General features: G+C 38.1%; 1 protein-coding gene across 1 annotated transcript in view; it reads left to right on the forward strand.

Annotated features, from left to right (window-relative positions):
* sema3h (sema domain, immunoglobulin domain (Ig), short basic domain, secreted, (semaphorin) 3H) overlaps window positions 1-12,984 on the forward strand; it is a 70,204-nt gene extending 57,220 nt beyond the window's left edge. Inside the window, exons 9-18 of the mRNA XM_038293848.1 lie at window positions 1,588-1,657; window positions 7,570-7,714; window positions 7,905-7,994; window positions 8,268-8,397; window positions 8,485-8,573; window positions 9,527-9,568; window positions 10,090-10,244; window positions 10,704-10,765; window positions 11,932-12,074; window positions 12,362-12,984. Coding sequence (XP_038149776.1) covers window positions 1,588-1,657; window positions 7,570-7,714; window positions 7,905-7,994; window positions 8,268-8,397; window positions 8,485-8,573; window positions 9,527-9,568; window positions 10,090-10,244; window positions 10,704-10,765; window positions 11,932-12,074; window positions 12,362-12,814 — 1,379 coding nt within the window. The 3' untranslated portion in view covers window positions 12,815-12,984. The remainder of the gene's footprint in view (window positions 1-1,587; window positions 1,658-7,569; window positions 7,715-7,904; window positions 7,995-8,267; window positions 8,398-8,484; window positions 8,574-9,526; window positions 9,569-10,089; window positions 10,245-10,703; window positions 10,766-11,931; window positions 12,075-12,361) is intronic.
* The last annotated feature ends 224 nt before the right edge of the window (window positions 12,985-13,208 follow it).

Below are 13,208 nucleotides of genomic sequence, written 5' to 3' on the forward strand. Positions count from 1 at the left end.
CTATCCATTAAAAAGTGTAATAAAAAAAAAAAAAAACATTGAGTCTTTTTAGTATCTAAACCAGAGGTCAATAATTAGTGGACTGCGGTTCGGATCTGGACCCAACTGCTGGCTAATCCAGACCCAACCGGATTTAAAACATTTATAAATTACCGTATGTTGTCTGACAACAGTGTCTAATTTCACTTGCGGCGCTTTTTGCTGTTCGTACGGTAAAACCCTCCGGGACTAGGCTGTATATGATACAAATTAGCCAATGAGCTGTTTCAGTCTGGGTTGCTGCTTTGAGCTACTTTTAGACACAGCTGGCAAACCTGTGGCAAGCCGGGCGATGGGAAAGAAGGAGAAGATGATGAGAAAAAGTGAAAGAAAGTGTGGACTGCTGGAAGAACCGCGGGGAACTGGTGACAGAAAAGTGAAATGGCATGCTCAAAGATGACCCTGTACATTTTGAGTATGTTTGGCTCAACCTACTGCTGTGAAGCAGGATTCTCCACCATGAACATAATCAAAAATAAATATCAATCCAAATTCAAAATGAGCAATTTGATATGTGCTTGAGAATGGCTTTGTTGCCATTAAAACCCAGGTTTAAAGCCTTGCAGGGCAGCATAAAGCCCACTGCTCTCATTAAGACAGAAAAAGAAAAAAAACGGTCAGTCCAGGTGTGTCATAAAATATGTAAATCAGGAAATTGTCTATATACCAAACTGAACGATTCTTGTTCTCTATTTCAAAAACACTTTAGATTTTAAAATGTAAAAAAAATAATCTTTTTTTTATATTTTTAATTTAAAAAGTCAGTATATAACATGGATGCATAAACACATAATTTTATTTCACTGTTAAATTCTGTTTAAAGTAACAGATTATAATTAAAAATGTCTCTGTACCTTTAATGGTTGTTGATTTTCTTTATTTGGACACCACTGCTTTTTAATGGTTACCCCTGATCTAAACTATCATTTCCTGAGGCCTGGTTAAATTCTCCATTTATTGCACAAATGAATTTCTCCAATTCCACCATGAGCTGTAATTATGAGTTAATCTTAAGGATGATCCTGCAAAGATGGTGGAATGGAAAGCGCAAGAATCTCCACCTGACATCCCTCCTTGAGAGGGCACAGCTTGAGGAATGCAAGAACAAGAAAAAGCTGGCTAATGTTGCGTACTGCTGTTTTTTCTTTTCTTTTTTTTTTTTTCTAAATGAGGAGCGAAGTCTGGTGTGTGTACCAGCAGGTGTTGTTCTCCTGCAACGGACTCAGCCCTCAGCTCTCCCACTGCGGCTGGTTATTAATGGCTACAGATTCATTACAAGCAGCCAGTCAGCCATGCTGACTGTACGCCCAACACTATTAGTCACACTCCGCCCGATAGATACATATGCAAGAATGCTTAAGATGAATACAAAGTGTCTAACTTAAACATACAAACACGGGTCTTTGCACAGGCTCATGAGTTTTACTAAGACACAGTAGGTGCAATGTAAATAATAAATATTGCTACTAATCTTGTACTCTTGTTTCTCCCTTTTTTCTTTCACCTGAATCTTTTTTCCTTGACTCTTCTTGGATGGTCTCCATTCAGAGGACATCTTTATTCTACATGGGAAAGACAAGAAGAATCCTCTCATCTATGGCCTGTTCACAACATCAAGGTATTGTTTTTATAATGCAAAAATAATAGTAGTGGAGTCCTGTTTAATTCTAATTTATATACATCCTGACACACGTGCTGTAGGTGTTTAAATGAAGTGTGGTGAGCCATTTGTCTTCCTACACAGGCAGAAAAAGAAAACCTGAGATTTATCAGGTCTTTATGAAGATAACGGGAGATTTATATTCAAGCTTTGCTGCAATAGTTTATGGGAGTAAAGCTTGTGTGTCAAAGTGAAGAAAAAGTTTCCAAAAAGATGTAGGAAGTAAAAGAATGAAACTAAAACCTGCAAATGCAAGGTTTACTGATGTAAATAGGCAAGATCCAATCCATCCATCCATCCATCCATCCATCCATCCATCCATCCATCCATCCATCCATCCATCCATCCATCCATCCATCCATCCATCCATCCATCCAGTTAAACAAACCTATGCCTATTGGTTATTTGGGCATTATCCATAGCCAGTGACCATAGCCTGTGACCATTGTGAATTTCGGCCTATAAATTGAAAACCTTTCTATCTGGCCCAGCTTATCCTTCATCAACTGATTAGAGCTGCAATAGCCTGACTGTCAATGAGGTGTTAATGTGTCTATCCATCCCCAGGTTCCCCCCTGCTTTCACTAAGGAGTAATACACCTAATTACTGGAACTCCTTAGCTTCTATCATTGGCATTGAGATGTGTTTTCCAGTTGATAACCAGACTGGGGTCCTGTTCTGTCATTTTTGCTGGTCATGCACATCCACATCATTTTTTTAAATATCTCCTCTTGGTGGTCTCAGCGAAACAGGAAGAGCATCTAGTTATTTTCCCTGATTTATTTTTATTTATGAAAGCATGTTTATGTTTACTGACATATCAATTATTGAATATAAACACAGTAGGGATATTTATTTGCATCTCTATTACTGATTCATTTTTAGACCTCAGATTAATTTCTTGGCGTCCCAAATCTGTGAGACAACTGGAGGAAGGTAGACCTGCAGGTTTATATCCCAAATATGTAGCACACCCATGGCCAACAGAAATTTTCCGTCTCTGACTTTGCAGTAACGAGGAAGAAGTTTAAACATATTAGATTTTTTATGAGCAAACCCTCCTTGTGATTAGGATTCTAATTCATTCTGTCTTTAAGGATTGAATCGGTTACACTTTTGCAACAGTAAGCCTTTTTTGTTCTTGATAAGATCTCAGCTGCTGTGGTCGGTTTCCCCACAATTAACTTCATTGCATTTTCGGTGGAAAACAGGTGTGAGCTACAGGGAGGCCAGTCAAGCATATGCATTTTGTGTTTGAAATCACAGCCATGCAGAATAAGGTGTGGGATTTACCCTGCTGGAATAATCACAGACCTCTCTTATCCTGATAGCAGCATCATTATCACACACACTTTAACATCCATTCCTGCAGCTTTTCATCAATATCACGTTTCAAGTTTGTATATTTCAGACATACAAGTATATAATAAAGACAGTATTTGTCCATATAACATAAATTAAAACAGTCTGAAAAAAGGGTGTATTGGCAGAAGCAAGAAGCCTATAATGCCAACCCTCCAAAGCCAATTTACATTAGACTAGAAAGCACAGAAAAAAAGAAATATAATTATTTATTTTGGCTTTATTCATATTTAACTTTGGTGATATTTCTGGATTCATCTACTGGCTGTGTAGAAATATATTTTTCAGATACAGCTGACCCACTAGGGCTGTACTGATTATTTAGTTTTATATGTTAATTTTTTTACACATATATTAATTATATTGCAGTTTTTAAAGTCAGTTGTCTTAGGTTCTCACCATGCCTTCAAGGTTAATTATAAAATAGTTTAGAACAAAATGTTATTCAAAATTATTCAGGTTTGAAATGAAACTACAGATTAAAGTAAAGGAAATAATAATTTTTTTTTTTTATCGGTGAGCCCTGATGTCTGCACTGATATGAGCACTATCTGCACATACCAGATAGGACTTTAAACATCCCTGACATCAAAAGGTATATATTTCTATAGTTCTTGTAATTATAATTCAATTGCAAAATTTTGATCAAACAGATTGCAAAGGGACACTTTGCATTTAAAGATTTTCATTACATTTCACAATTTAATTTTTTTTGTACAGCTTGAAGGAAGAGAATAATGTGATCGTCTTTAGTTGCGAATCACAACATCTGCCTTGTTCTGCTTCAGTCATTCTGACATGACGCTTGGCCATGAACAGTGCGTCTGTGATGGGATGCGTGTTTCTCATATCACTCTGTGCTGCATGGCACACAGATGTTGGTGTCCCACGCTGTCAGTTACAAACCACTTGTTCTTTCTTATGTCACTCTGAGTCATGAATGAAATACTTGTTCATTCATTTGTGTTAACAACAAGAAGCCTTAGTCATCACATTATTATCATCATCATCATCTGTGAACGGATATAATCTGTTTCAAATCTGCATTTTTCACCCATAAAAAACATTAACTGCATAGCAAGAAGAAATTGCACAACTGAATTTCATTAAAAAGACAAAATGCCTTGTAAAAATGTGCCTTAAATGAAATCCAGTCACTTAACTAGTAAATATAAACTGCCTTTCTGAATCCAGCTCTTTTGTGAAAACTTTAGAGGTTTGTTAGAAATAAAATAGTGAACACATAGAACTATGAACACCAAGAAACAAAGCAGAAAAGCAAGGGTTATAGTTAGGGAATGCTTAAAAAAGGTTTAGGCTACAGTACAACCTGATGAGATATTACAAAGCAATGTTCAATCTTTAAAATGGGAGATTATGGCAGAAACCTACCATGTCACAATGCTCCATCTAAGCCCAGAGGCAGGGCACGGTATAAGAGAAGCAGCCAAAGTGCCTTCGGTAACTCTGGAGAAGCTCAGGTGGCAGATTTCTCAATAGGCCAACATTTAGCTGCGACATTCACCAATTCAATGTTTATTTACGAAACTTAAAAACTCAAGCAGTGCCTGGTGGAATGTATGGCTCACACAAGCATGTGGAAGAAAGATCCCCTAGCTAACAGTGTACATAATTCCTATGGTAAAACACGGGGGTGGCAGTATTATGGTATAGGGATCAGTTCATTATACAAAGACATGTAAGGTAGTTAGAGCTATATGCAGTGAAATACTTGAGAAACAAAAAAAAACCCTTAAGGTTTCAAGAGAACCTTAATAGACGGAATGACCCTAAACAAACAGCCAGGCTCGCATAGTTTAAGACAAAGCACATTCACACCTCAGAGAGAACAAATCAGCCAGACCTAAATGAAATCAAGAATTTGAGGTTAAACCTCAACACTCAACTTCTAATGTGACTGAACTTGAGTTGCTTGGAAAGAAGGACCGAAAAAAAAAGGCTGGATGTGCAAATCTGGAAGAGACACACACCTCTACACTTGTCGCTGTAATTGCAGGCAGAAGGAAAGGAAAATTGCTGATGTCAATGAAATAAATAAAAAAAGAGTAGGCAGTGCCTGAAATAATGGTATTGGAAAAACTTAGCAAAATATTTTAAAAAATGAGCACCCTCGAGGCCAACTAAGACAGACTGAATTCCCTCATTCACTCCACACTGCTGCTGGCACCAAACAGCCGCAGAATCAACAGAGTTTCTGAGTTAGACCCCAGAGCTCTACAGTAGCAGCAGATGGATGACTGCATTTCATTTGGCACCGCCGAGTAGGGTGTTGGCCTGTTTTGGGGATTTGGAAAGTGTGTGTGGAAACTTAGCAGGGAACGGACAGAAATCCAAAGCATCGCACAGGGTGGGGTCCCAACCACAAGTGTTGGGTGAAGAGGGGTCACTCCTGAATGGAAACTTGTCCCATGAGGCAAATTCTTCATTGCTCACATTTTCTTACTGAAGCTGGGGGTGAAAACTAGGAATCTGTCATTTCAAATTTATATAAACATCTAACTTTATTTAACAAAATCTTTTAAAAAATGTCTTGTAATAGTATTAAAAATAGTCTCTTTAAACAATTATCTTCTAAAGGGAATTAAATGTGGCCCTCTAACTGTATGCATCTAAATAGGGAATTTATTTTGAATGCACTTTCTTTGAATAGCAGCTTTTTTTGTTTATCCATCTGTGTGATGTGTCAGAGTTGGAACAACTGGTCGCAGTGGTGAGGAATATTGGTGAGGAAAGAAAAGAAAAAAGATTCCTCCACAGAAGCGTCAGAGCATACGTGCTGCATATGTGTCACCCAAATGAACTGAGGGAAACCATTCTGAGTCATCACAATGTGGCTTCCCTGTCTGTCTTGTTTCTACTTTAGTAGATTTCTCTTACTTTAATTAGACTTTGTAGAAAGCATTTTCCAGAACTGAACATGGTAGCTCCAGCAGTTGGTATTTCGTGGTGGGAACCAACTTTACAAAGCAGCACTTTTAAATATTATGACTGCTTGGTTAGAGAGGTCAGTAAAAGTTGCAATAAAAAATGTTCTCTACTTTTCATATCCAATGCAAGTCAGAGATGTATTCCCACTCATTTATGCATCCCATGTTGATTTTTGTATCTTTATAATTTGTTAGTATGTTTTTTAATGGGAAATTAACATAAAACACATAATTACAATTAATTTAAAAACCAGGAATTTGGTGTAAATGTTTTCTCTAATCCTGACAGGTTCAAAATTATGCGATTGATTTTTAAATGTAGAAAGTTGCTTCATTAAAAGCTTTTTATGGCCATCAAGAAGCTGCTGACATACTTCTGGCACGATATTTGGCCATTCCTCTTGACAAAATCGGTGGAGCTCATGTCTCTTGGTCGGTTTCCTGGCACAAACCCAGCTTTTAAGCATTGTCACGCATTTTCAGTATAATTGAGGTCATGGCTTTCCAAAGGCTTAATGCCAGCCTGCATTATCCATTCCAAAGCCAGTTTTGATATGGCCTAAAGGGTCATTGTGCTGTTGGAACACCCTGTTGTGTCCCAGTTCCAACAATCTTAGCCACACTGTCATCCCCAGATGAAAAGAGAACAATCCAAGAATCAACAATTGCCCAGGCCTGCCATGAACTGAAAAAAAAAAATACTGAAAAACTAGATGTGGTTCTCACTCAAGCATGTTTTTCACATCAACAGGCTCAGATAAGGCTGATCATAAAAGTATACCAAAATAAATAATTAAAACTCAAGTACAATTTGCAGCTGCCAACCTGAGAAATGTTTTATTGTGAGAAGGACTCAAATTAATTGTTGGCTGTCAGTGAAAAGTAACATACTTGGAAGACTGCTATGACACAGATGGTTTAATGACGAATCAAACAGCTCCAAATTCATCAATTTCCACTTTACTACTCTGCTAATCCAAAGGTTGAAATATTTACCTCACTTTTCACTTTTGGAGTATTAACACTCTTCCCACATAAATTATCACACATTTTTATTGAAAACTCCAAGGTAAACTCTGCCCCTGATTTACTCAGACTTGCATACATCAAACAACAGGACAGTGATCTTAAACATACTGGAATTTGTTGTAGGATGACCATATCAGGGTAATGTTTAGCTTCTGGAAAGTATAAACTTCTCTATACTGGAAACTTTCAGAATCCAACCCAATTTAAAAGTGCAGTATCACCAATGTTAAGAATATTGATGCAATAGCCAACCAATTGATTTATGTATAGGTTTAACTTTAAATTGAAGTTTCTATGTCATGCTGTGAAAATTGCTTCAAGTTTTCTGTTCATCACTCCACCCCGAGTAAAAGAACAGCTCAAATTAATCTATAAAAGTCCCAAATACATCCGATGGATGTAAACTGGAGCAGAACTGTTTTGCATCACTTTCCGACTGCAGTGGCTTAAGGGATGCTGTTATTCAAGCTGTCAAAGGAAGAATAACAGGTGGAAATATTGTTGACAGTAACCTCCTGCTTTGTTCTCAGTGATATCCTGAATGGTTCTGCAGTCTGTGTTTATCGGATGGAAGATGTGGTTCGAGCTTTTAAGGGCAACTTTCTGCATAAAGAGGGGCCTCAGTACAAATGGGCTGAGTTTACAGGAAAGGTGCCTTATCCACGGCCAGGAACTGTAAGTTTCCTCTCACTACTGACTGTTTATTGCACTGTTTTATTTTAAATGGATTAAGATAAACATCCAGGAAAATTTTACCCTAATATTACTGTAGGAAATATTACTTGTAAAAAGTTCTAGATAAAAAGCTCTACAAATCAGTTTAAGTTGTAAACATTCATGTATTTTTTTTTTGTGCTTTACTCAGTGTCCCAGCAGCACATATGGCAGCTACAGCTCAACCAGAGAGTATCCTGACGATGTGATTTTCTTCAGCAGGACTCATCCTCTGTTGCAGGTTCAACCTCTTTATGCCATTATTAAATTACACCCATTTCATGTAATTAGACTCTGCCCCGATTTACACAGTTAAGTAATTTTTTCTCTCTCTATCTTAATCTACAGTCTTAAATAAAATTAAGGAATTGAATTAGAGCAGCTTTCCCCACCTCATAACTGATGACATACATTTTCTATCATATTAGGAATGATTTACAAGTTTGGCTGAAAAATCCCTAAAGCTTCAAATTTATGTGATCAATTTTTTAAAATGTAATTAACTTTGTCTTAGGAACACGTGCTGCCTCTGGGTGAGCGGCCACTTTTAGTGAGAGTGGGTGTTCACTACAAGTTCAGCAAACTTCTGGTGGACCGGGTGGAAGCTGTGGACGGCACGTATGATGTCCTGTTCATCGGCACAGGTAGAAATCGAATGGGAAGAGGTGCATTTCAAAACCTATTGTCCTTTCCATGTTAGATATGATTAACAATTTTATTTAATATCTCAGATTCTGGACTCGTGCTAAAGGCCATCCATCTGCCCAGAGAGCACGGTCACAGTCAGGAGGTCACTCTGGAGCAGTTACAGGTTTTTCAGGTACAATGAGCTTTTTCAGACATAAAAAACTTGCATATTTTACCATAATTCTAAATATTTTATACACTTTTTATAAGTTTTCATATCAAAACATAAGCAAAATGATGTGATTTATGTCTTTCATGAGCAAATAAAAAGAACAATAGAAACTGCTGACCTAAAATCCACATCTTGCATTGCTCACCATGGAAATTGTGACTTTAAAGGCTAAGTATGCAGGATTTCTGCCAGATCCAAGTCGCAGCTATGCTTTCTTTAGAGTAATGGCTACAAAAGCCCTTCTGTTATTGCCCAGCCTTATATAGCAATATACCACATGCTTTAGATATAGAATGCAGTAAACATCTTTATCAAATTTACGGTCGGCAGGAAGGGATTATCAGCATAATCAGCAGGTGAAAGGGAAAGCAGTTAATAAGTCCCATGGAAACAAAATACAACTACTGGGCACGGGCCAGTAGGAGAATCTGATAATATTATAAAAATCAGCTTAAAAACAAACACACATAAACACATAAACCTAAGAATGTTTAATATGAAGCAACTGATCTTTTTTTAAAAGAAAAAAGAACACATTAATACTACTTCTGCTAACCTTAGCACATAGTATGTGGTATCATACCTATGAGATTAGTATTATACTTTGTTGCCATTTTGATTTGGATGCACTGATATAGTAATGACAATGTTTTTATACTGATTGCTATTTAATATTAGGATTAATAGAAGATCAAGATTTGATATTAATCTGAATTTCAGTTAAGTTTGAACATCAGTAAACCAGTGCCCATTGAAAGGGTGTTGTTTTTTTAAGGAGATGTGAAACACGGTAGAATACCTCAAAAAGTAGAAGGAATCAATATAAGTGAGAATTTGCTTCTGATTATCTGTCTATCTATCTTTCTTTAAAAAAAACAAGCACGTCTCTCATTTTCTTTCCTCCCTCTTCACAGCATAAATCATCCGTGACGGCGATGGCATTGTCAAAGAAAAAGGTAATGACACAAACAAGACGCAAACTCCCTGCCAACTTCCAAACTTCTTGACTCTTGCTTTCTCTCTCACTCTCACACACACACCTCTATGCACAGAATCGCACTTATCACTCATCTCTCCACCTTGCGTCTCCAAGGACATCTTCATCACCAGTTGCTATGGTTACCTCACCTCAGTCAGTGCCATAATGAAGTGATACCACACATACTTGCACACACACACAAAACGCACATATTTTCACCTTGCATTATTAAAATAGTCTGGGATCCTTGAAAAAAACAACCCCACAAGCTTTCTTAAAAACAGATATGGACATCTAGATCATAAAAAGAAGATTTAACATGTTCTTCCAGTAAACACGAGCAGTGAGAGTTCAGTGTGTTGCTCATCATTAAATGAGATGAATGTCATTTTATTCTACAGCATTTGAAATGAATTTAATGCTTCTTTATTGTTTGTCCCTTGCTTCCTTTTCTTTCACAACCCTCCATTCTCTTTTCTTCCAACTCATCCCCCACAGTGGTTGTTTGTGGGCTCAAGGGAGGGTGTGTCCCAGCTGGCCCTGTACCAGTGTGAGCTGTATGGTCAGGCTTGTGCTGAATGCTGCCTGGCAAGGGATCCTTACTGCACCTGGGATGGACATGCCTGCAGCCCATATATGCCCACCGTGCGCCGGTAGGAAAGAAAAAGCACTGTTTTTAAAATCCAAACAACCCTAACCTGATTAACGTGTATCAAATATCTTTTCTGAGTTGAATGCGTGGTATGCAATCTATAATCAGTCATCTTGAATTAAATTAGAAACCCATATGTTGATAGTTTTAAAGTTACTCACATTGAAACTGAGATCGCTCTAACATTTTAAGCATTTTTTCCACATGACAAACATTAGGGCCCCTTTTACAAAATGTTTTCCAGGCTTTTAATGTATATGGTGACAGTCTAATCAAACCTGAGATTTTTATGAGCATTGATTGATTTTCTCAGATTCAAACACTGTATGACCTTCTCTCTAGTGCCACCATCAGGACAAAGTTTACATACCAACCTTGATTAGGAAAGCAGTATCATTGCTTTAATTTATTTGTTTTTTGGAGCAAACAATATCCAATTGTTACATGTTTTTGTCTGCAGGAGAAATGCTCGTCATTTAGGGGAAGAGGAGGACCCTCTGACTCAGTGTGTCCGACAGGGGGGTGAGGAGCAAATCCAAGTTTAAATGTCTACCCATTCAGATATTATGCAGAACTCCTTTTTTAGCCTGTGTAAAAAATATGTATTAACAGGCTCAGGAAAGTGTTATATTTCTCATTCATTGATGCATGTAACTAAAATGACCTGTATGGTCATTACATAGCATTACATGCATCCATCAGGATGTGTTTTATGGGTGTTTTTATTTTTCCTGCATGAGTTTCAATTCTGGACACATTTACTGAAGGGGTTAGAGCATTGTGCTTGGAATCCAGAGGTTCTGAGTTCGAGCCTCACTGCCACAGACTGCCATTCTGGGTCTCTGAGCAAAGACCCTTAACCCCACACTGCTCCCTGGGCGCCGCACAGTGGCAGCCCTTTGCTTCCCAAGGGGATGGGTTAGATGCAGATAGTTCATTTCTTTGCTCTGTACTTGTGACAGAGTAATGACAATAAAAAGCTGTAAAAATATAGTTCTTTCTAAAGACATTTAGCTTTAAAAAACATCTTTAATGCAGTGAAATATTCTTACAATAAAGATTTAGGTTTCTACCTCATATTTGTACCACACAAAAAGTTGTAGATTACTGATTAAATACCTTTCATATTTAAAAGCATAATCTACTTTGCTTGGAGTAGACTGGATGATCAGTAAACTGGGTAAAATTGTTATTCCTGTGGAACTTAAGTTGAATTCCCTTCACTCAAAAGTTTGTTTTTGCTTAGATCTTCATTATGAGATTATGCTAATGCCATAAATAATTTATCTGAAGTTTTTTACACTTCTTTACCAAAACATCAATATATCCTTTGTTCGCTGGTGAAGATTCTTAGTCATCCACTACATAGTCATTCAAAAAGGAAAATTAAAAACAATCCACTGTACATGCAGTTTCATCTGTTTCAATTTGCATTTTTTCAAAACAAAAACAAAGCTTTCTTGGGCTACTGTATAAAACTTCTAAGTCAACGCTATACCTGACATTTTGAATTAAAAAAGCTTCTTGGGTGGGAAGCGAAGCATCTTCAAAATTGGAAACAAAGTCCAGTGGATTGTTTTTAATTTTCTTGTTTTGGAATATCCATTGTTAGTAATACATTTCAGGAGAGAAAATTTAAATCCCAATAACAGAACAAATGCTTAAAGTGCACCCTTGCTTTGTCGCAGCTGTGCTGCAGGTGGAGGCAGAGCAGAGGGTCATGATGGTGGCAGAGGGAAACAGCACCTACCTGGAGTGTCTGCCTCGATCCAGACACGCTGCCGTTACCTGGTATAAACAAGCAGGAGAGAATAGTGCCGAATTAAACCAGGTAAAAACCGACACTTTTTACTCTTACACGGCCAAATCTATCCCCTTTTGTCATCTTATTTTTAATATCATATCATTTTTGGTGATGTAATCAATATAAAGTAGTTTGGTTTGAATAGATCTGATAATTAAATAGATTAAAAGAAAAACACAGTTGGTTAAGATGAACTGAACTAATATAAAATAACTGAAAGGTTTAGTTTGAATAAAAATTAAGACAAAAGATAAATTATATTAAGTTAACCTGCAATCAACTAGAATAGTGTTAATGGATTCCCATCTGTCCAGGTTTTGACAGGTGACCAGCTGGTGGTGATAGAGCGGGGGGTCCTGATCCGGCGAGCTGAGCTCTCCCACGGTGGCGTCTACCACTGTCAGGTGGAGGAGCACGGTTATCACTGGACCGCAGTCACCGTCCGTCTTGCTGTCTGGAGCCCCTCTGCCAATCGCGTTCTCGCCTCGTTGTCTGGTTCGTCCTATCAGAGCGCAGGAACCCAGCCTTGGTACGAGGATGTGATGGCCCTGATTCACCCTGGAAACCTGGGCGAGCACTGCAAGGCCCTGGGATACCGTCCACCACGCAGCCAGCGTCATCGTGGGGGCTTTATGATTGCCGCCCACAAGGAGAAGGAAAGGGCTGAAAAGCACAAGCATGGGGGAGGAAGAGGAGGAGGGGGAGGTCGCGTTGTAGGGAGGAAGAGCAGGAGCAAGCCTCAACAGAGGGCTCCAAGGAGCGCTTGAACGCAGATCTTCATTGACTGAAACACACACACTTTGTGTAACCTACACATGCACACACTTAACTTATGCTTTAGGACCCACACATACTGTACATACAGAGACTACGTCATGCGCATGCACTTATCGAAAATAAAAAAGCATCCTCTCATTATATCAGTCAAGTCCAATGCCACATAATCACCCGAACTTTGTACAGGATGGCTTGGACAGCAGAGGACGGTTTCGCTTGGATAAATGACTTTGTGAATAAAAATACAAAAGTAGAGTAGCATAGGCTGCATGGCATGTTGAATGAAGGAGGAGCAACACAGCCTGATCAATCTGTGTTGTGACAAGAACACTAAGGAGGATGATATGTATGTGGAGGGAAAATTTGTCCACAATCAGAAATTCA

This window comes from Cyprinodon tularosa, unplaced genomic scaffold, assembly GCF_016077235.1.
Source record: "Cyprinodon tularosa strain WSP-4 unplaced genomic scaffold, ASM1607723v1 ctg330, whole genome shotgun sequence".
Lineage (NCBI taxonomy): Eukaryota > Metazoa > Chordata > Actinopteri > Cyprinodontiformes > Cyprinodontidae > Cyprinodon > Cyprinodon tularosa.